We start from the raw sequence: 22,060 nt of genomic DNA, 5'->3' as shown, positions 1-22,060 counted from the left end.
GGTTGTTTTGATATTTCACTGAACACATAGTAATGAACCCAACCTCAAATGAACCTAAGTGTTCAGACTAGTTGTTTTAATGCTTTCATGCTGTCCTCATCTGGCCCTGGGCATTTATTAATTTAATTTTCTTTTTTACCTTACCAGGGTTTTGAACTCTATGTTTCTACATCAAAAATAACAGAGTTACTCAAAACTCAAGAGGCATCTATTTCTAAAACTTCAAATACATTTTTTAAACTTTAATTATCTAATTGCTTGGCTCTTGTCAAGGTTTAAATTCTTATATACTTTCAATGATCCATTAAGAGTTTTGTTTATAAGGATGTCTTTTCATTATTGCTTAATGTAAAGATATTTTCTTTTGGATTGTTTCTGAGTATAATTTTCCTGAAAAAAAAAAAGTCTAAATTATGTGATTGAAAAGGGGAAAAAAAACATGCTAGATAGATTCCTTTCCCTCCCATATACATATATTTATATAGGTGCATATTCATATATATGTATGTATATATATATATATTCACATACATATCTATGTACCTACATTGGTACATAGTTTTATATATATATAAAACTTCCATCAGAACTATAAATATTGGTTTAACTGTTTTGTTTCCCCATTATACATTAATCTAAAGACTTAAGTTTACAGCCTTGAGTTTAAAACGATCTATCAGTTACAAAAATGTGTGGTTAATACACGCACGCTGCAGTGAGCGCTGGGCCTGGCTGGGTCATGCCTTTCTGGCATTTGCGTTAATGCCCTCAGCTCCTGGCACCTGGAGCTGCTTTAGGCACCACTCTCCCAATTGCAGCCCGAGCCAGTGACAAAGCCCAGAGCTCATCTCCACCGCACCGTCATTGAGAAATGGAAACAGCTCCTCTGGAAATACACTTTTGAAGTGATGGATGACTCTGGATACAGATAATGAGGATTTGCGAGAGCAGGGGACTAATTTCCCCCAAATTAGTGCATGTGTGTGTTTGGGGAGCATTTAAGTTAAGAAAATACATGAGTCTTTAAAGAGAGTATTGAAGAAAAGTCAGGGAAAGTGGGGAAAGTGTCCAAATTATTTAAGTTCAGGAGCTTTCTGGTTGAGAGACACATTGGAGGAACCATCTTGAAGCATCAGCAAATTGTAGGAAGAACAATTTGTTACCAGAATGTTGACATAAGAGGGACTCCATGAAGGAGACACGTCCTAGCTGATCTTGGAGGTAAAACAAGAGAGTCCTGAAAAAGAAAAGAAGTCAAACTTATACTTTGAATTAGGCATCATTGTGTCCTTATATTTCCCCTAACTACACAGTTTACACTCTAAGATCATCCACAACTTAGTAAATGAATCTTAAATTGGAGGGAGAAATGCCGAAGGTTCTGGTGAAAGCCAATTAGCTTCAAAAGAGCCTTTTAGAAGCCCTAGCTGACATACTGTATCCTGGCCCACACAGACTTTTACTCTTGCTCACAAAGTCATCAATCCTCTTTTTTATCAAGCCACAAGGTAAAGCCTCTGCCTTTTTATCTATCGCTATTAGTCTTTTATTTTCACAGACTCAAAGGTAAAGGTGTACTCTGGACTCCTCATGAGTCAGGCAACGCAAGCATGCTTGCTGTAATGTGTGTATCACGTAGGCGGCTAAGGAATGGGTTGCATGTACTGAATCAGATGTTTCACCTTCCAGAGTGGAAAGAAGTTCACTCCTTGTGGAGGGAGAGATTGCTCTGTCTGCCAGTGCTTTCCGGAAAAGGGGGCTCGGGTAAGTGATGTAAACACCCACGGACGCTGCGGGAGGGGAAATGGGCAGGTACTAATGAAAGGGCATAAAGTTTCAGTGAAGCAAGTTGAGTAAGCTCTAGAGATCTGCCGTATAGCATTCTGTCTATGCTTCCTTAAACATTTGTTGAGAGGGTTAAGCTAGTGGTAAGTGTTCTTACCACAATAAATGTTTTTAAGAAATCAACATGGACAGCATTCTGAATTTTGAGCCATTGGGAATATTTAACAGTAAGTAGTCCTGGATTCTCAGCACATTCTGGTAGTCGGCAATGTTTGTATCTTTTATAATCAACGTTCTGTACATTCTGATAAGCAATCCCAATTACATTAGACCATGCTTAGCAGACAGTCTGGGCAGCAGTGTTTCACCCAGTGATTTCCCAGCTGCAGAAAGGGTCCCATTGTTAAAGGAGACATCCTGGGTGGCCCTCTTGATACTCATGTTGCATATCAGCATTTTAAAGGCTCTGAGAAGGGCTGCAGTTAGTTTTGTTTGTTTTTTTAAAGCTTGTTTAACTTTGTTTAAACTAGTGTTTCCAGACATTGGACTATAAGACTCTTTTTTGGATAACACCTGTTGAAATCCTGTGGAATAGTGATCTATAATAAAAGGAATAGCGGCATTTCTCACATATTTCTCCTGTGCCAAGCACTGACTTCTCACAACAACTCTCTTATAGTCTTGTACTGACCTTTCGGTGCAGAAGACTGAGGCACAGAGCCCTGCAGTGTCTTGCTCAAGTCCACCCAGAGTGGTGCTTTTAATCACTACACTAGACTCTCTGGTCTTGAATGCACAAGAACCCTCTTGGGTATAGTGGATCTATTGGGCATTTATAAAACTCTCCCTTATATTGTGGCAACAGCAGCTGGCAGCCCACTAACTCACTTGTGCTAGAAAATTAAATCAAAAATTCTTTTGATTAAAAATACTTCCACAATCTCATAGGGAAGGAGTGTGTTTCAGAAGCTTTGGACAGTGTTTGAGGCAGAGTGATGATTCTGTTGAAACATGTCCAAGTCGATCCTATGGGACTGTGCATGAAGCTCTGAAAGCACGATTCGGTAAAGATCAGTCGATAGGGACTGAAATATTGTTGTCCTGAGAGAAAGGACCATATGTTTCTCCCATAGCATCTGTTTATCTTCACCTGGTAAGTGTGCAATGTGTATGGGGTTTCTTTGTCCATCAACTGCCTTCTTGAGCTTGGGGCAAATCCCTTCTTTTAAGCTGTTTAGTGTCTTCTTCAGTACTTCAAAGATTTCAGTGATCAGAATTTATCATGAGCTTTTTCAAGCTACTTTATGATATAATTTTTAATTTTTCATTACAGTTGACATATAATACGATATCAGTGTTAGGTATACAACATAGTGGTTAGACCAAGGGTCCTCAAACTTTTTAAACAGAGGGCCAGTTCACTGTCCCTCAGACGGTTGGAGGGCCGGACTATAGTTTAAAAAAAACCTATGAACAAATTCCTATGCACACTGCACATATCTTATTTTGAAGTAAAAAAACAAAACGGGAACAAATACAATATTTGTATTTACATGTGGCCCGCGGGCCGTAGTTTGAGGACCCCTGGGTTAGACATTTATGAAGTGATCTCCCCAATAAGTCTAGGATGCACCTGGCACCATACATAGTTTTTACAATATCATATGCTGTACCTTACATCTGCCTGACTACTTTTATAATTGGCAATTTGTACTTCATGAAATAATTTAAAAACAAAAGGTGCAAGCCTCCAGTTATAGCATAAATCCTGGGGCTGTCATGCGCGGCGTGGTGACTGTAGTTATTAACTGTTCTCTGCATTTGAAAGTTGCTAAGGAAGTAGATCTTAAAGATTCTCATCACAAGAAAAAAATTGGTAGCTACATGCGGTGATGGCTACTAATTAGACTTATTGTGGTGATTATTTTGCAATATATACAAATATCAAATCATTGTGTTGTATACCTGAAACCAATATCATATTATATGTCAATTATAACTCAATTTTTAAAAGTAGGGACACTAAAAACTAGCACTCTAAGAAATGCTTTAGCCTTTTCCATGTAAATACACACATTTTTCAGGATAAAAAGGCTGGTTTTTGTGACATTGTTAATATAAACATATTAAGATTGTATACATAAAAAAGAAAAGAAATCAGTGCATCTAAATTTGAAGACTTTTTGAGCTTGAGACCCTAGAAATATGGATTGATCAGCTCTGTGGCAGGAAGGGGATGGGGCACCACCCAACAGAGAGGACCAGTTGCTTGGATAAAGCCAGGTTGGTGTGGTCCTCCGATTTAAATGAGGCTGAGAGTTGTTTTATCAGGGACATTTGGCAACATTTAGAGACATTTTTTGTTTGACACAACTGGGTGGAACAGGGTGCTACTGGTTCTAGTGGGTAGAAGCCAGGGACTCTGCTCAGCCTCCTACCATGCACTGGACAGTCCCCACATCAAAGACTTTCTGTCCCCAAATGCCAATAGTGCCAAGGTTGAGGGACCTTGCCCCAATCCTACAACAGCTTGTAAGGCCACTATAATATTATTTCTGTCTGTCAATACAAGGAACAGAGTTTCCAAGAGTTTTAAGTACTTGCTTATATGGGGAAGAAGCAGGTCACACACCTGGTGTCTGGCTTCCCCCCAGCATTTGCCCCAGGATCAAGGTGAAGATGAGTACACAAAGGTTCAGACGTCAGTTTTAGTCATAACTTTGTGAGCTCAGGTGGACATTTCAAGCTGCCCAAGCCTTGGTTTTTTCATATTTACACCGTGGCTCCTTTCTTCTCAGTTTCCTTGGGCTCTTCAATAGTCACAAGTAATTGCATATGTCGAGGGTGTACTGTGTGTCCTATAACACAGTCATCAGCCCATGGTTGGGAGGGCTCCTGGCACAGGCTGCTGTCGGTGTCCCTGATTCTGGGTGGTCAGGGATTGCTGTGTGCGGAACACTGGTCAACCTCTGGCCTTCCTGAGACAGATGGTCCCATGAGAAGGCTGCAAGTTGCTGGGGAGTCTACCAGCTGGGAATCTGGGAGTGTGACTTGTGCATAACTGGAGGTGGGTTGGGAGGCGGGCTTCCCACGTCCTCAGCAGCCAGCCAACTAGCATACCATCTCTTGTGCCATGTTTACAGCTCAAGGTGGGCTATAAAAATAGGAATATATTGAATTCTAGAGGTTAGAGCATCTGTTTGAGGCAGCACAGCCATTAGGAGCTTAGCCAGGCATTCCTAAGAAAGACTATGTACTCTTTATGGCTTACTGCCTGAGAGAGGAGTTTGTTCAAGCCCCAGATCAAAACTGCTGTCTGTGTCTAAAGCCATTGTGGGAAGCCAGGCTGCCCCCGCCCTGGAATGACTGAGGTTAGGGTTTTAACTGGGCACTGAAGCTTAAGGTTGACGTGGGGCTGGGACATGTCCAAGGGCAGCTCCCCCAATGCCTACAGAATGAAGTTCAGTGTCACCAACGTATGGCTGGAGGCTGAGTCTGGCCTCAATAAGTGTTTCATCAGTAATCACTACTGCTTCCCCCTGATCCTCTCCAGCTGTGTCAGTCAGGCCCCTTACCCTCCCATGGGGGCTTTCAAATATAGTTTTCAACATTTGAACATTATCTGAACATTCCCACTTCTCTGCCCTTTCCACTTCCAGTCTGCGTCTCTCTCTCTCCTGCCCTCCCCAAAGGAACTCAGTGGAGATGCCACTCCCACAAGCCTCCTGCCTGGGTCAGCCAGTGTGGGTGCTCCCTAGGGGCACCTGCTTTCCTTCACTTCGCATACCCTGACGGTGGCTCTGTTTGAGTTCACGTGTGGATGTGTCTGACCCTCTTGATTAGCTTGTAAAGCACATACTTCATAAAGGTGATCATGTGGACATGTTACATGTGTATGCTGCCTCCTGCCCATAGTGGACACTGTAGAAGTCTAAGTTGCCTACTTTTGTTTCTCCCCTTTGAGAACAGGGTGTGGGAGCCATTTTTTGGTACTTCTTTGAGATGATCATATTAGGTGGCACCTAAAAGGTAGTTAATATACATAAATCCATAAATTAAAATTCAGACTCTAGCTTGGATAGGGTTCAGGATCCCGAGCTGGTGGACTAGCTGTAGTGTGGGTGTGGAGTCACCTGCCACATCCAAGAGAAGGGGAACGGAATTAGCGGGGAGTATCTCCCCCAGTCTTCCCCGCCCCCACAGCACCTGAATCTGTTATTAAATGAGTCATCGCACATATTTCAAATTCCCTTGTGAATTTCAGGTAGGGCCAGTAATGAGCACTTGGTGTAGCAGCAACAAATAAGACCACAAACTTGTGCACTTGGACCTTGTAAGGGTTCAGTAGCATCCCGGAAAGAACTGGAGTCTGAGGTAGTCTCTTTCAGGCTCGAGCCCTCACCTGGGAAATAAGGGTTTGTATCAGAGGGCTGGTCCTGTTCCTCGCAGCTCTAGCAGCCTGTGGAGCTATGATAGGGGGTATGGCTTCTCATATATAATAGCCGCTTTATTGGCTTCCCCAAATATTTTATGACTCTCATAGCATCTCCCCAAACTCTGTGATAATCCCTATTTAAGGATGTGATGAGTTGGCGTTGGGTAGAATTATAAGTTATTCATGATAAGTTTCAAGGGAGAAAATGTCCATGTTCTTTGATGGTTATCTCCTTGCAGGGAAAATCACATGTTTTTATAGGCTAGGATGAAACCTTTTAGAAGTTCTGCTTTATGGCTAGCATGGTAATAAAGACACTTTCTATAGATTTTTTCTAAACTACAATATAACCACATTGTTTCCCACTCAAAAAGTACAGCAACCATTAAATCAATACAACTTTATAACTTAGTGGTTTTACGTACAAGGAGGTCAAATGGCTTAAAAGTCAAGACCCGTCTTAGTTATTTTTGGTATGAAAATGAAAATCACATAGGAACACTTCAGACTTTCCTTTGGGGATTTCAAATCACTGAAAAATGTCCTCAGAGTATTTTTTCTGAGTCTCACTCACTTATTCCGTACACTTCTAAGAGCCTGCATTTCATGATAAAAATGGAATTTACTTGGGAAGTTTTAATAATTGTTACCTTTTTTTATTAAGTTATTTGCACACAAAGTTCTAGAACTGAGTCTTTATCACTCACACAGCTGGACTCCAGTTCAGCCTGTTAAGCGGTTCAGAGCAGTTCTTTTTATGTCCTAAAGCTCATGTAGTCAATTATGATACATTTTGATGTAAGCAAGTTCCAGTGACAGCTGAGAAGTTGGCAGATTTGGCCCAGTGCCATTGGGGGACAGCAAGTGGGAGGGGACCATCGGGAGCTGAACAGTACATTTGTTACATAAAGGCATCAGAATTCAAAACAAACAAACAGACAAACAAAACAACAAAAAAACAGTGCCTGCCCGACTAGAGCGGCTTAGTGGTTCAACATCAACCCATGAACCAAGAGGTCACCACCAGTTCAGTTCCTGGTCAGGGCACATGCCCGGGCTGTGGGCTCAATCTCCAGGAGTGAGCATGCAGGAGGCAGCCCATCAATGTTTCTCTCTCTCTATCCTCCCTTTCCTTCTCTAAAATCAATAAAAACATATTAAAAAAAAAAAAAACAGTGCCTAACAATTAACAAGTGTCCCAGTAGAACTCAGCCTGCCAGCTGCCAGTTTATAACTTTGACTTAGCTTGTTAACGCATTTTCCCTGATGGGAGTTGTTTACATTGATTTTTGGAGAATGAAAAACTTGAAAAAGTGAAAAGAATAAATCTTTAGTTGTGGGATTTTTTATTTTTTGCAGGTGCCTGAGGAAGTATTCCTGAACAGGGCGTGAGGATCCGGGAGGCAGAGGGAGGAGACATACCTATCATTTTATACTATTTGGCTTCCTAATCCCAGTGGTGCAGGAGCAGTAGTAGCTGGTATCTACCTGGAAGAATAACTGCAACTAGCATGGCTTGGGGCACTGACGAATCCCTCTCTTTAACTCCAACATTTGTGTTAGAGAAACAGCTTATACTTGCCTTCCGGGCTGTGGAATGCATCATTTTCCAAACAGGCCAAGTGTGCAGATCCTCCCTCAGGAATCCTAGTTGCAGTTTGGGTCTGAAGGTCGATTTGGGACTGTCTGCCCCGTCAGTCACCTCATTAAGTGTGATTTGCAGCGAGCCTGTGGTCTCCTCACGTGGGGTTCAACTCCATAGCAACGACTGCGGAGCTCTGTGACCCAGCGTGAACCCAGGCCAGACCAGCGCAGAGCTCAGCAAATGTGGGACTATGCTGAACTCGAGAGGATCAAGGTCATTACCAGAGTGGAGGCAGCCTTGTTGGTCAGAAATAGGGGCTATGTACAGGTGTCTCCCAAAGCAGGGCATGTCCCATGTAGCAACATGGGAAGCAGTGTTTGTGACTCTAAGAACACTCTCTAGTGCAAGGGAAAATTCTGTGTAAATGAGTTAAAAAGCTGAATTCCAAAGTTTGTAGGAAAGGAAAATATATTTCTCCTTTCAAATACTATTTTCAGTAAATTGGGATGAGATCCACAGGGAAAACAGCTATGTCTGCAAGGTGCTAATATTGTCACTCCTCTGTCCTACAGTCTTATCTGTAATTCATTCAGCAAACAGCCCCTGAGCCTTCTGCATGTGCCAGGCATCTATGTGCTGGGAGGCCTTGATGGTAAAAAAGAAAGTGCCTGTGGCCTGGAGCTCAGAGCCTACCAGGAATAACCCTCCAGCTGTTACTTCTGGTGCCTGCAGAGTGCCAGGCACCATTCTAGGCAGACAAAGATCCTCGCTCATTCCCTGGGTGCATAGTTTGGTGCCCTAACTTGGTCTTGCATAGGAGCATGTGTGTGGGTGTGATGGGGCAAGGGAACTATGGGTTAACACCTCTGCTTGGACTGGGTGGAATCAGACGTCCCTTAGCAACAGCCTGGAAGAAGCATGTCCTGTTAGTTCGTGTTGTTCTTAACAAATTGCCACATGTTTGATGGCTTAAAACAATAGAAATTTATTTATTCACAAGACGTAGAGGGCAGAAGTCCAAAAGCAAGGGCACTGCCATACACCCTCCACAGGCAATAGAGGAGAATCATTTCCTTGCCTCTTCTAGTTTCTGGTGGCTGCCAGCCTTCCTTAGCTTGTGGCCGCATCACTCCAGTCTCTGCCTTTGTCTTTCCACCACCTTCTCCTCTGTGTGTCTGTATCAAAATTCATCTGTATCCTTCTAATCAGGATTCATATGATGGCATGTAGGGCCCACCTGGATAATCCGAGGTAAACTCTTTATTTCAAGATCCTTAACTCTATCACTTCTTTTGCATCTAAGGTAATAGCCACAGGTTCTGAGGATCAGCATGAGCACATATCTTTTTGTGGCCACCATTCAGCCCACTACCAACTGTTTGAGCAGAGAGAATAGTCTCTATTCGGGCCCTGGCATGGCAAAAAGACAGGCTGGCATGTTTGAGGGACCCAAGGTGGCCACTAAGGTTTGATCAGAATAGGTGAGGTAGCAAGTGGCATGAGATGCAGTTGGAAAAGTGGATCTAGGTTATCCTGGGTGATGAGGGACGCTGTGGAAGACTTTAGAAAGAGTGGAGGCAGGTTGAATTTATGTGGTAAGGACCATCCTGGCTGCTGTTTGAAGAGTAAGTGGGTGCAACAGTGTTAGGAAGAACTTGTTAGGAGTCTGCTACAGGTGGGAGGTCATGGGGGCTTAAGGGGTGAGTGTGGAGGTGGAGGGAAGTGGGTGGGCATCGGGAATATTTGGGAGGCAGAATTGATGGGAAGGAGAGGGTGACTCCGTGTGGGACAGTTAGGGGTGGGTGGCCGAGGCGCCTGGGAGGACTCTGATGAGGTGTGAGCGGCTGTGTGCACAGTCGTGTACGGCTGACTTGCACAGTTCAGGGGATGTCATGAATCCCAAGTCTAGATTTGGATTTATGGAGCTCTAGGTCAGCTGGATAAGTGACCAGGACTCATAGAGAGGGTTTAAGTGATGTTATAGTGTCACCTAGTGGCTTAATGTTTGAATTCACCAACAAGCATGAAAAAAGCAGGAGAGGTGTTGCTGAATGCTTTTTTTGTTAGTTTTAATTATAAAAGTCTGAATTGATTCAGCATTCCATGAGTGTATATGTAGAATTTCTACTGTGCAAGGCAGCGGCCAAGGCTCAGGTAATACGTACTTGGGTTCCTGGCCTCAGGAAGCTTGCTATAAGACATTGATGAGCACTTGGGTGTTTATTGTTTCAGGGTGGGAATGAGAGTTCATAGGAGAGTGAGGCTCTAATGCAGTGGTTCTCAACCTGTGGGTCGCAACCCCTTTGGCGGTCAAACGACCCTTTCACAGGGGTCGCCTAAGACCATCCTGCATATCAGATATTTACATTATGACTCATAACAGTAGCAACATCACAGTTATGAAGTAGCAACGAAAATAATTTTATGGTTGGGTCACAACATGAGGAGCTGTATTAAAGGGCCAGAAGGTTGAGAACCACTGTTCTAATGACTGGGATAAAAAGGGAAGCAGGACCTTTGAAGTCGGAGAAGATGGGTTTGAGTCTCTGCTTCACCAGGTGACGGCCAGGTGGCCTCGAGTCACTTGATTCATCTCTCTGGGCCTCCGCTTCCTCCTTTGGGAACAGCATTGGATTTCTAGGGATGAGCAGATCAGTGGCAGCCCAAATGACTGATTGCAGATTTTGGTTTTAAAAATGTACATATTCTCTTATCTGTTGATTTCTTGTACCAAGTTGTGAAATAAAAATCATTTGATCATAGCCCTGCTCGAGAGACGCGCCTGACATAGCCCATTCATACGGGCCAGAATCCTAAAAGAATGCTCTGGCCTCAGAGAGTCGGACAAAGGGATGGCCTTTGTCTGTTATTTGTACAGCTGGCCCCGAGCCTGACGCTGCTGCAGCACAGTGGGGAGGCGTGGATCTGGTCGGAGACTCGGTGCCAGCCAGCCTTTGAGTAGAGAGAAGGATGGCCTGGTGGCTTCACCTGGCATGCCAGTTTCCTCAGCTGTCAGCCAATTGTCGTTTCTGGAGGCAATGAATCTGCTCTCTGACTTCACTGTCTCTCACTGAAAGTAGTAAACCACAGGGACCATTCTGGGTCAATAGTAGCATCAAAAAAAAAATAATAATAATAAAATAAAATAAATTAATTAAAAATAAATAAATAAAAATAAAAAAAGTCAGGGCACCATGTGTGAGAGCCAGTCATTCCACTGGGCATGCTTTTTTGTTGTTGGATTGAATACTGTGGAGCAATTCATTGTAGATCCCATTATGGTTCATGGGTAGAGGATGCATGTTAGGAGCAGAATATTTATTTAAACTCTTTTTTTTTACAAAGATAAAATACTTCTGTGGTTATTTAATGATTCTTTTGTCGTGGAAATGCCTGTTCTGGGCCTGCTACCTGTACCTTTTTATCATGAAGTTAATCCTGTTATCTATAACAATAAACGCATAACGTGCTAATTAGACTGGACAGCCGAACAACCTTCTGGACGACCGACCTCCTGGATGAAGCTGGGGCTACGAGGGCCGAGCCCCTTGCACGAATTTCATGGCTCAGGCCTCTAGTAGTTCAATAAATAAGCTCAAATAACTATTCATAGCCACCGTTGTTGTTTTTTTTAGTATTTCCTACTTCACTTTTTAAAAAATCTTTAGTGTTGAAAGTATTACATACTTCCCCTTTTCCCACATTGACCCCCAGTAGCCCATCTGCTATCCCCACCCCAGGCCTTCACCACCCTATTGTCCATGGGATTTGCATATATGCATACAAGTTCTTTGGTTGATCTCTTCCCATCCACTCAACCTTCCCCACCTTTTATATGACATGACTGAATGAAATGGAATTACTGTCTCCATTGTGGGGATAAATTATTTACTCAAATTGGGTGAATGAGCAGTGACTGTTTTGAAGACTGGTATTTGGGAAATTTTCATGAGCAGCTTTCTGACAGATTTAATGCTGTTGTAGAAGGTTTAATGTATTTCTTTACATTTTTATCCTATAGAAAAATACCTGTTAATATGAAAACACCGCATTAAATATAAAACAACGAAGTCTTCCAAAGGCCATTGAAATGTAGGCATGTAGTGTTTTATGTCAGATTTTCCCATTGCAAAGTAGGTGTTGTATTTGCTGTTTAATATGGGTTTAATATGGTTGAAACTAAGGCACAAGAAGGCCCCTGTTCTACTCAGCCACAAAGAACACCAACTTCACTGCATTCAGGGTCCTTTGCTCAGGTGGGGCGGTGCTCTGCTCCTGGGGGCGGAGCCATCCTCGCAGGATCCCAGAGCTGCTCTCAGCCAAGCCCTGGGGATGGCAGTTCAGCAACAAGAGGAAGCTGCACCTTCCTGGGTACAGGGACTTCCCTTGGGGAGGGTGGATGGGGTCTGACTGAATTATTTTATTTTTTAAATTTGTTTTTATTGTTGAAAGTATTACTGATGTCTCCACCCCGCACCCACTCCTCCCAGGCCTTCACCACACTATTGTCTGTGTCTGTGTTATTTTATTAAGCATGTATTGCCCTCTACCTTTCTTCCCATGATGAGATAAAGAGATGATCACAGGTATAGGTGAGAAGTGTTATTAGAGAGGCGTCTTGGACAGGCATCCGATTCTGAAGGGATTCTGAAGGGTGTGGGGGCGAGGGCAGGAGATGGGGAGTTTTTCCCTGGGGCACTGAGAGATGACTTGGGCTGGGGGGGTGAGAAGAGACACTTCTGGACAGAACACCACAGTCTGTGAAGGAATAGAGCTTGTTCAGAAATGCAAGGAAGTCAGTGTAGCAGACGAAGGGCAGGGAGGAGGAGGAGGTGGGAGGAAGAACTTAATGCAGACAGCCATTCCTGATTTATTTCTCTGCGGAAGTGTTTTAGACGGCTCTTTCTCAGGTCAGGACTCAGCGCTGTACTGAATGGAGGTCCATTATTCTTACACTGCGTTAAACATTCCTCTCCTTTTTTTTTTCTTTCCCCTCCGAAGTTCCGGTAGCTCACTGGATTTGGCCTTTCGGGTCTAAAATGAAACACACTGGAGAGATTTATAGCCAGTTAATTGGCTGTCTCTTTCTCAGTTACCCTTGACTGTGCAAACGTGCATTTTGTTGTTCCTAAATAATACAGCACTCACAAAAGATAATGTTGGAGTTTTGTATAAATTAAATGTAAGATGAAAAGATAAACTTAATGAAAAAGCAGTTATTTCCTGAGCCTTACATTTAGGAAAAATGGGAACTTTTAACGTATGTTGATTAAGTAACCAAGTAAGATTAATGAACACCAGTAGGATAAGGTAAGCTGAAGTCATTATTTATTCTTACTTTCAGGCTGTAGCTTAGAATTTTTGCACTATCTAGAGTAAATTGATTTGCCCTCAAAATGCCCCTGAATGGTTTGTGCCCATGTAATTATATTTTATACTTTATTGTTATTTTTTAGCACATATTCATACATTTAAACTTCCTAGAGAATTCTAGGCTTTTAGTAGTTTTATGGATAACTCAATAAATAGCAGCGATTATATAATGATGAAGGGGGCCCGGGACCGGGCAGGGAGCAGGTCGCCAGGGCAGGGGAGGGTGCTCCTGAGAGGCAGGCTTGCTTCTTCCAGGACAGAGAGCTGGGAGGCCTGCAGCATCTGTAAAGGGCAGCGATTGAGCATTCATTCGGTGGATGAGTCCCCCTCACACAGTGCGAGGGCAACAGGGAGCAGGAGCTGCTCACCGCTGTGCCAGCAATGTTCCCACTGTGGGTTCTGGGTAGAACTGAGCTCAGGAAACCTCTTCATTTGAACCAAGAGGTGACCTCTTGGTCTTGGAAAGTCAGATTGGGGAAATATAACCTCACATGGAGAGCCTACTTCACACTTACAAGAAATTAAGTAAAAGCAGCTAAAAATAAATGTTTCTCCCTAAAAGGGCAGATGGATCATTGGCCATTTGGAGTAAATAAAAGACCTGGCAGTTTTCACCCTGCTCCTAACTTTTATCACTGACATAATGGTAATATGACTTTTATTATTTTTAAGTTCCTGGCTTCACCAAACAGCTCAAGACTTATAAATGTCATCGACAGAATGAAAGTAATAAGAGAACTATTATCAACTTACAGATAAGTGTGTGTACCTATGGTAATTCCGATTTATTGTACTGCTTAAATCCAGATTGAAAAAGACAGTGGTACAGTTTCTTATTTTTGCGATAAATTAATTAATCATTTGTGTTTCTATATCAGAGTTTGCTCAACCTCTAATTCTTCAGTTGTCTGTAAGCCTCAGTGGTCATATATTTGCATTAGAAGGCGCTACTTAAGAATCAGCCCACCTCCCTTTTTAATCTTCCTTCTTAGGGTCACCCGGGACCACCAGGGCCACAGGGTCCTATTGGACCACTGGGACCGCCAGGACCCATTGGGATTCCAGGAGAGAAAGGGATGAGAGGGGACAGCGGCCCTCCCGGAGCAGCAGGGGATAAAGGAGATAAGGTAAGCCCTTTCCTAAGGGAAAGCTTCTTAGCCACCCACCAGCACTGCTATGCCAGACTTGTTATAAACACGTAGGACCTGCTTGCGCCTTATAGTAAATTAGGTCTAGACTCCTCTTCCATAGCAGCCCTCCTTCCCCAAACCCTCCAGAGGAGCTTGTTTATCTAGATCTTTTCTCTGCACTTAAATGCATGACTGCATCCAGGGGGGAGTTGTACTGGTTCATGGCTTTAAAAAAACACCTAAATGACATTATGTGCACCATGCTGGGCTTTTTTTTTTTTTTTTTTTTTACTCAACCACTCAACCATGTGGCTTAAAGATCAATCAATTTATGTCGATTCAACTTATTCCTTTAAAAACACCATTTAATATGCTATAGAATGGATAAAGAAAACAATAGTTTCTTCCTTGTTGAGAATTTGAGATCGTGTCCTAATTTGTGTAGAGCAGGGGTGAGAAAGCAATCCTGTGAATTACCTGCGCTCACATTTACGAGTTTGCTTCTCCAGGACTGACAGATTCTGAGACATTGAATTCCCAGCTTACAGGGCACTGGATGTTTTCTTTCAATTGATGCTGCCAAGTTGGCTTCCTTAGGACAAAAAGTATGAAAGGTTCATTCTTAAATGTTGGTGTTTAAGCGTGTGTGAAAATAGGTAACCATGACTGCTAAGGGTTAAAAATGATGAGCATTAATTATTTATGTTTTTGAGGAAATTAACTTGTTAGTCTAATAACTTAGTGACTTTTATAACTTTGTTTTATCATCTGGAATTTTAGGGTCCCACTGGTGTTCCTGGATTTCCAGGTTTGGATGGTATACCTGTAAGTATCCCTACATTTTCTCACAAAGAAGGGAGAAACACTCCTCAAAACCCTTAAAATCACATGTTCAAAAAAATAGATATGCAAATGGCAAACTCTTCTTTATTTTCTCACCTCAGTGAATGAAAGGGTGTTGCATTTCAATTTTGTGGAATAACTCCAATACCGAGACACTTTACTGAATAGCAAGGTTTTCAAATAGGTTAGAGAAAAACACTCCAAAACAGGAGCCAGAGATACTTCTGGAAATGAATGCCTGCTCATAATGACAGTTTTTACTTGCTGACGAGTCCTAACTTTTGGAAGTGGGCTTAAGACTCTCGTTTCTAATATGAAAACCACATGAAAGAAGGAAGAGGTATTTTGGGGAGCTTTGCTATTCATTAGAGTCTTTCTAAGGATTTAAAGGAAGGTTTCCTCCCAAACCTCCCAGAATACTCCAAGCTGAATGAATTTAAATTGGGGGCATATTAAAATTTGCTTATGGATTTTTACTATGCTACATAGCACTGTGGATAGGGAAGGAAGTCTCACAAAATGAAGTGGTATGTGAGTCATCATTGCCATAATTTGGGTACCCATATTGCATAATCTTAGTCTTCTAGTGTTCTTGCAAAACAATGCTTCACTTGTCATTTTGTTTCCTGTAGGGGCACCCGGGGCCTCCGGGATTCAGAGGCAAACCTGGCATGAATGGCTGCAATGGCTCCAGAGGCGACCCAGGGTTTCCAGGAGAAAGAGGAGCTCCTGGCCCAGAAGGCCCCCCAGTAAGACACCCACAGCTCCTCCTAACGGGAATCTTAAGTGAAAGGCCCCACAGTGAGAAGGGCCTGGTGTGCTCACGAAACAGAGTTAAGACAAGTGTGGGGGAGCACGGTGAACAAGTGGGGCGGCTGGAGGATGAGGACAGAGGTGGGCAGGACCTAGGACACCTGGGGTCTCGTAGCCTGTGGCAGGAGGCTGGGTTTTCTTTTCATGCCATAAGAATGTTTTGGGTGGTTCTGAGGGAGGAAGCGATATGAGCTGATGGATGTGCCATTGAGATGCTCCTGGCTGCTGTCATAGGACCAAAGATTATGTTGTTTATCATTCAGGGTTCACTGCAGACCTGTGTGTGTGTGAACTAGCAGATGTGCAGGAACCCGTCACAACAGGCTTTGAATGGAGTGATGTGATCAGTCAGTGATCATGATTCCCATGTCACGTAGGGGTGATCTGTGGACCCACGAGCTAGCAGTGAAGTTTGTGCTCCATGCAGTTACTTAGTTAATGCAGTGGTAACTGAATTTCGAACCAGTTAGTTGAGGACTGGTGCTGTTTTACTCAAACGTGGGACTGAAATCCATGCCTGTTGGAACTATGGGGGTAAAGGACTGCAATCTGATTGCTCAAGGGACCTGGTGAGGAGCTTACCATGAAACCAGGAGTCTCTCCCATCGGAAGCAAAGCCAGGCACTCTTCCAAGAGGGGCTACCTTTGACATTTGCATGTCTTTTGTAGGAGCTTGATATATGAAAATGGTTAAAATTTTTATGTGGTAACCCAGGTGAGGTATATTAATAAATGGGATATTAAGATATCAAGTGTGGAAAAAAAGGATACACTCAGGTATTTCATTCACTTTTTAAAAATACCATAAATAAATGTGCAGCTATATACAAAAAACTTACAAAAGGAACATGCTGATTTTTAAAATCTTATAAAGGGTGCATAGGCTCTATTTTAAATACAAATAGTAAAATAAATAAACTAAATTTTTAAACAGCTGTTTCTATGGCATATTATTGACAACTGCAATGTTTATTTATAAGAATAATACATGTGCATTATGTTGTGAAATTTCCCTGCTATATAATTAATAAATATCTATTAATACATTAGTATATACTATATATAAACTATACATATATACCATATATTTATAATATAAATAAATTAGTAGATACTCTATCTTTGGAGATTTCTTAATAGATTTTAACTGAATACTGAATGACTATATATGAGAACCTTAAGGTGATAATGACAATGAAGAGAATAAAGAAATCTTCACTAGTGAAATATGACTATAATGGTAATTTTATTGGTGAGTGATATTTCACATAGAAAATAAAATGCTAAAATAGTAATGTGCTTTTCTCCTCTCTTAAGTGAATGTTTTATTTTCAGGGCCTTCCTGGGGAACAAGGAGAAAAAGGAAATTCAGTGTTCATTTTAGGTGGCATTAAAGGTAGTCAGGTAAGCATTCTGATCATGGTGGCTTTAAAATAATTTTTCTCCAACATAGGTAAACCCATACATGAACTGAGATTCCCTTTGAAATGTCCCTGAGCATGCTGGGTTTTATATATATATATATATATATATATATATATATATATATATATATATATATATAGAGAGAGAGAGAGAGAGAGAGAGAGAGAGAGAGAGAGAGAGAGAGAGAGAGAGAGAAAGAGAGAGAGAGAGGGGAAGGGAAAGGGTTAGAGGGATAGAAATATTGATCAGAGAGAAATGTCATCTATCAGCTGCCTCCTGCATGCCCCCTACTGGGGATCGAGCCCACAACCTGAGCATGTGCCCTGACCAGGAATCAAACCAGTGACCTCTTGGTTCATGGGTTGATGCTCAACAACTGAGCCATACCAGCCAGGTGGCACACTGGTTCTTATCCTCCCCCTGGTCCTCTGGGATGGCACCATTCTTCTTGTGTGAAGCACTTGGCATTAGCTGCTCTGGCTGTAACATTCCAACACATACCTCTCCACTATTTTTTGCCGAGTGGCAATGGATACACCATTTCAGAGTTTCTCAACCTTGACACTATTGACATTTGGGGCCAGATAATCACTTGCGTGAGGGCTGGCCTATGGATTGCAGAATGTGAAACAGTATCTCTGGCCTCTACCCGTTAGATGCCAGTAGCAACCTCTACCCACACAATATCTCCAGACATTACCAAGTGTCCCCTTGGGAAGAAAAAATTACTCCCATTGGGAAGCACTATTTTATTTGTAGTTAAAATGCAATATGAATACTTGCACCTCAGCATACTAGGAGTCAACACTATTGAACTGGAAAATTATGGAAACCTTATAATACTCTCCTTGGTAAATTAAATGCTTTTGTGTTTCTAGCAGAGAACAGTATACAAATATTCAGAAATAAACTCTTGAATGACCACTTCATCACTCTAAAACAAGTAGCCATAGATAAGAAGGAGATCACTAGATAGAATAAATCAGAAGGAGAGATATTGTACATTTTCATGACACGATCATTTGTCATAAGGTAGAATATTCTACAACAATTAGATAAGACTAGCTCTAGGTTGCTCCTACTAAACCCTGAGTTTCATGCCACCAGAGTGGGCACACCTGAGTGGGATCCCTTTAGTGAGCTCACAGTATTTGTGTGTGGCCTCTATGTCTGTTTATACTTGTTAGACAATAAAAACTATGCTTTTGTTTATGGCTTAAACACCCTAATTAACCTATAATTAAGCAATTATACTATGCCCAAAAGAAATGAAATCAGGGATTCAAAGAGCAGATATTTGTATACCCAAGTTCATAGGAGCACTAGTCACAATAGGCCAGCCATGGGCAAACTATGGCCCGCGGGCCAGATCCGGCCGTTTGAAATGAATAAAACTATTGAAAAAAAAGACCATACCCTTTTATGTAATGATGCTTACTTTGAATTTATATTAGTTCATACAAACACTCCATCCATGCTTTTGTTCCGGCCCTCCGGTCCAGTTTAAGAACCCATTGTGGCCCTCGAGTCAAAGTTTGCCCACCCCTGCAATAGGCAAAAGATGCAAGCAACCCAAGTGTCCACTGAGGAATGAATGGATAAACAGAAAGTGGTATATACATACAATGGAATATTGCTCAGTCTTTAAAGAGAAGAGTATCCTGACTCATGTTACAACATAGATGAACCCTGAGGTCATTATGCTGAGTGAAATGAGCGGGTTACAGGACAAATAATGTGTGATTCCATTTATAGGAGGTTCCTAGAGTAATCAGATTCATAGAGACAGGAGAAAAAGATTTTTGCCAGAGGCTGGGGGAGGGGAATGGAGAGTTAGTATTTATTGTAAACTGGAAACAGTTTACATTGGGAAGATGGAGACACTCTGGAGATGGATGGTCGTGATGGCTGCACAACAGTGTGAATGCTCTTAATGTCACAGGACTGTCCACTTCAAAATAGTTAAAATGTAAACTTTTATCTAACGTATATTTTACAGTGTTATATTTTACATTTGAAAAAGAACCTGCAGTCCCTTTGATTCTTTAGAGTAAGTGGAGTCTCAGGGCAGAGTCACAAGTGGTGGATTCGCACAGAGGCAGCGGGGAGAGAATTTCCACGCCTTTCCCTTTACGTTTACTCTAGGATGACCAACGGAGCAGGGTGTCTATAAAGGGAGGCAGGGTCTGGCACGTGGACCAGAGACAGACTGTGATGAAACGGGACCACTGGGTTTAGAACAATAGTTCTCAACCTTGGCTACACATTAGAATCACCTGGGAATCTTTTTCAAATCCTGATTTCTGGGCCTCATCCTCCGGAAATTCTGTTTCTTTGTTATGGGGTGGGGCCACAACATTAGTCAAACGATTCCTGTGTGTGCGTCTACTTTTACATCACCTGTTTTAGGAAATGGTGTTGCTCTTTTAAAGCAATGTGTCATTATTGCAGGGTGACAGAGGGAACCCAGGACCGCCCGGCTTACCAGTAAGTCTGAGCAGGCATGTGCTTTTGTGTGATCCCAAAGAGCGTCCTGTCCCCACAGTTTGCAAGTGTCGCAGCAGGACCAGCCGAAAAATGTGCGGGACCCCCCAGTGCAAAATGAACACGTAGGCCCCTTGTTCAAAAAGTATGAAGAATTTCAAGGTGGTGAGAGCAGAGCATGAAGTCAAGCACAAAACCCCACCTGACCGCACAGGTTACACACCTTGAGGCCGTCCTGGAACCTTGGCAAGCTTCCAGTGACCTTCCTCTTCTATGTTTCAACAATCATTTGGTATTGCTGATACATATACAGTCATTGATATTTAGGAGAGAAGTCTGCCCAGACACTAATGTATGTCAGGTGGAAAGACTGCTGACTCAGTCATTGCGTATCATATTTAAAATTTAGGACCATTTTCATCTCCCTGAAATTTGAAATTCAATGATTATGTTAGTCTTTCCAGTTTATCAATGTTTACAAGATTACAACTTAAATCAATTTCCACCTTCCAGTTGTTAACGTATAATTTTACTTGGTGACTTCTGGCTGTGGACAGGAGTACTTACCCCGGTTGATTTCCTTCCTACTTCTGAAGCTTGGTTCTACGTCATTAATGAGATACCTTGATGTTGCTGTTAAAATAAAAACAAATTCATCCTCCTGAAGAGAACAATTTCACTGCACACTTGCAAATCATTTGGCCTGGGCAGGGTCAGTGGGAGAGCAGAGAGCCTTTCTCCACAGCTGTCCTTGTGAATCTCTGTAATTATGCCACAACTTACAGGTTACAGGAAGTTGACTTATGGCTTAACCATCGTGACCTCAAACTGGGGACAGCATTTCTATTCACACTGATCTGAAAGGGCACGCTTAAAAATATATTAAAGAATATAAATACATTCACATTTTCATATATTAATGCGAATTAATATTAAAAACTAAAAAGCATCCTGTTGTGTATCAAAGTTATATATGGAATTTAGGAGTAGCTATAACAAGGTTCTTTGTTCTCTACCTATGCTATTACAAAATTTATCTGTAAGTAAGTAGATTGGTTTCTGGTGTTTAATTTGGGCCTAACATAGGAATTTGTCACACCTGCCAGAGAGATTGGCCCACGCAGCTCTGTGCCCTACATCCGAGGCAGAGCTGCTGGGAAGATAGCTGCTCCAGCAGGCACATGTGTTGGGACTGTGACTCCTTTGGAAGTTTATATCCACCTGGGATTACATGCAGCTCTTGCTGTGAATGATGATTATGGATTTTGGTAAAAAATGCCCCGATTTTTCTCATGTTTAGGGATCAAGGGGTGCTAGAGGACCAGCAGGCCCAATGGGATCCCCAGGAGAGCCGGGGTTACCGGTAAGTACAGCCCTGCTCATGGTGCCCCTCTAAAAGCCAAGTTCCCATCTTGGGTCAGGTACAGGTGGGCTCCTTGAGAGGACATCACCTGATGAATCAGCACATGCCCACTCCTTACCTGTGTGAGTCCATCGAGAAGCATGGGCCCCTCTGGGGGGTGGGTATAACAAGCAGCCCCCCCTCCCCAGTAATAGGAAGCCCATGGGTGTTTTTAAATTAAGGGTTTCCTAAAGAGGAATTGGGACAACCATCAAAGACACATTCTGGTTTCTGCAACTGATCTGTGATTTGTGTGTTTTTGCCATTGATTTAGGGACCTCGGGGCCATCCTGGGAGTCCGGGTGTGAAGGTAGGCAGCCATGAGGAAAATATACAAATAGGACCCAGGTACAGTGAGACTAACGACCACTGATGTCTGTCGGGATGATGTCTTTCCTCTCACTAGCCTTCCCAATGTATTTAATAAGTGAACTTCAAAAAATTGCTTGACCGGAAGTCTTACTTGTAATTCTTTCTTTAATATTCAAAAGCAACTCAATTAATTTAGTTTTTTCTTTCTCAGGGCAATCCTGGCATGGGCGTCAAGGGGCAGATGGGAGACCCGGTAAGAATCCCTTTTGCCTGGAGAGCACATGTTGGAATGTATGTGCTGCCCGGGTTGTGGAGGCCGTTCTGATGATCACGTAACTGCGTTCATTGTCTCATCGCTGCCCAATTTAATGGCCGCAAACTTTTCTTTGCTGAATTATTATGGTACCATCACCCTTGACTATAAAATGACAGTTCTGACAAAATTAAACTCTAAACTCAAGTCCATTCACCCC

At 42.4% G+C, this 22,060-nt stretch overlaps 1 protein-coding gene across 1 annotated transcript in view; it reads left to right on the top strand.

Annotated features, from left to right (window-relative positions):
- Positions 1-22,060, top strand: part of COL4A4 (collagen type IV alpha 4 chain) — a 94,821-nt gene that overhangs the window by 4,269 nt on the left and 68,492 nt on the right. Inside the window, exons 3-11 of the mRNA XM_059703355.1 lie at positions 1,690-1,764; positions 14,171-14,305; positions 15,089-15,133; positions 15,784-15,900; positions 17,300-17,368; positions 19,841-19,876; positions 21,174-21,236; positions 21,550-21,585; positions 21,799-21,840. Coding sequence (XP_059559338.1) covers positions 1,690-1,764; positions 14,171-14,305; positions 15,089-15,133; positions 15,784-15,900; positions 17,300-17,368; positions 19,841-19,876; positions 21,174-21,236; positions 21,550-21,585; positions 21,799-21,840 — 618 coding nt within the window. The remainder of the gene's footprint in view (positions 1-1,689; positions 1,765-14,170; positions 14,306-15,088; positions 15,134-15,783; positions 15,901-17,299; positions 17,369-19,840; positions 19,877-21,173; positions 21,237-21,549; positions 21,586-21,798; positions 21,841-22,060) is intronic.

This window comes from Myotis daubentonii, chromosome 7 (genome assembly GCF_963259705.1).
Source record: "Myotis daubentonii chromosome 7, mMyoDau2.1, whole genome shotgun sequence".
NCBI lineage: Eukaryota > Metazoa > Chordata > Mammalia > Chiroptera > Vespertilionidae > Myotis > Myotis daubentonii.
This window is presented reverse-complemented; position numbering and strand designations above follow the sequence as displayed.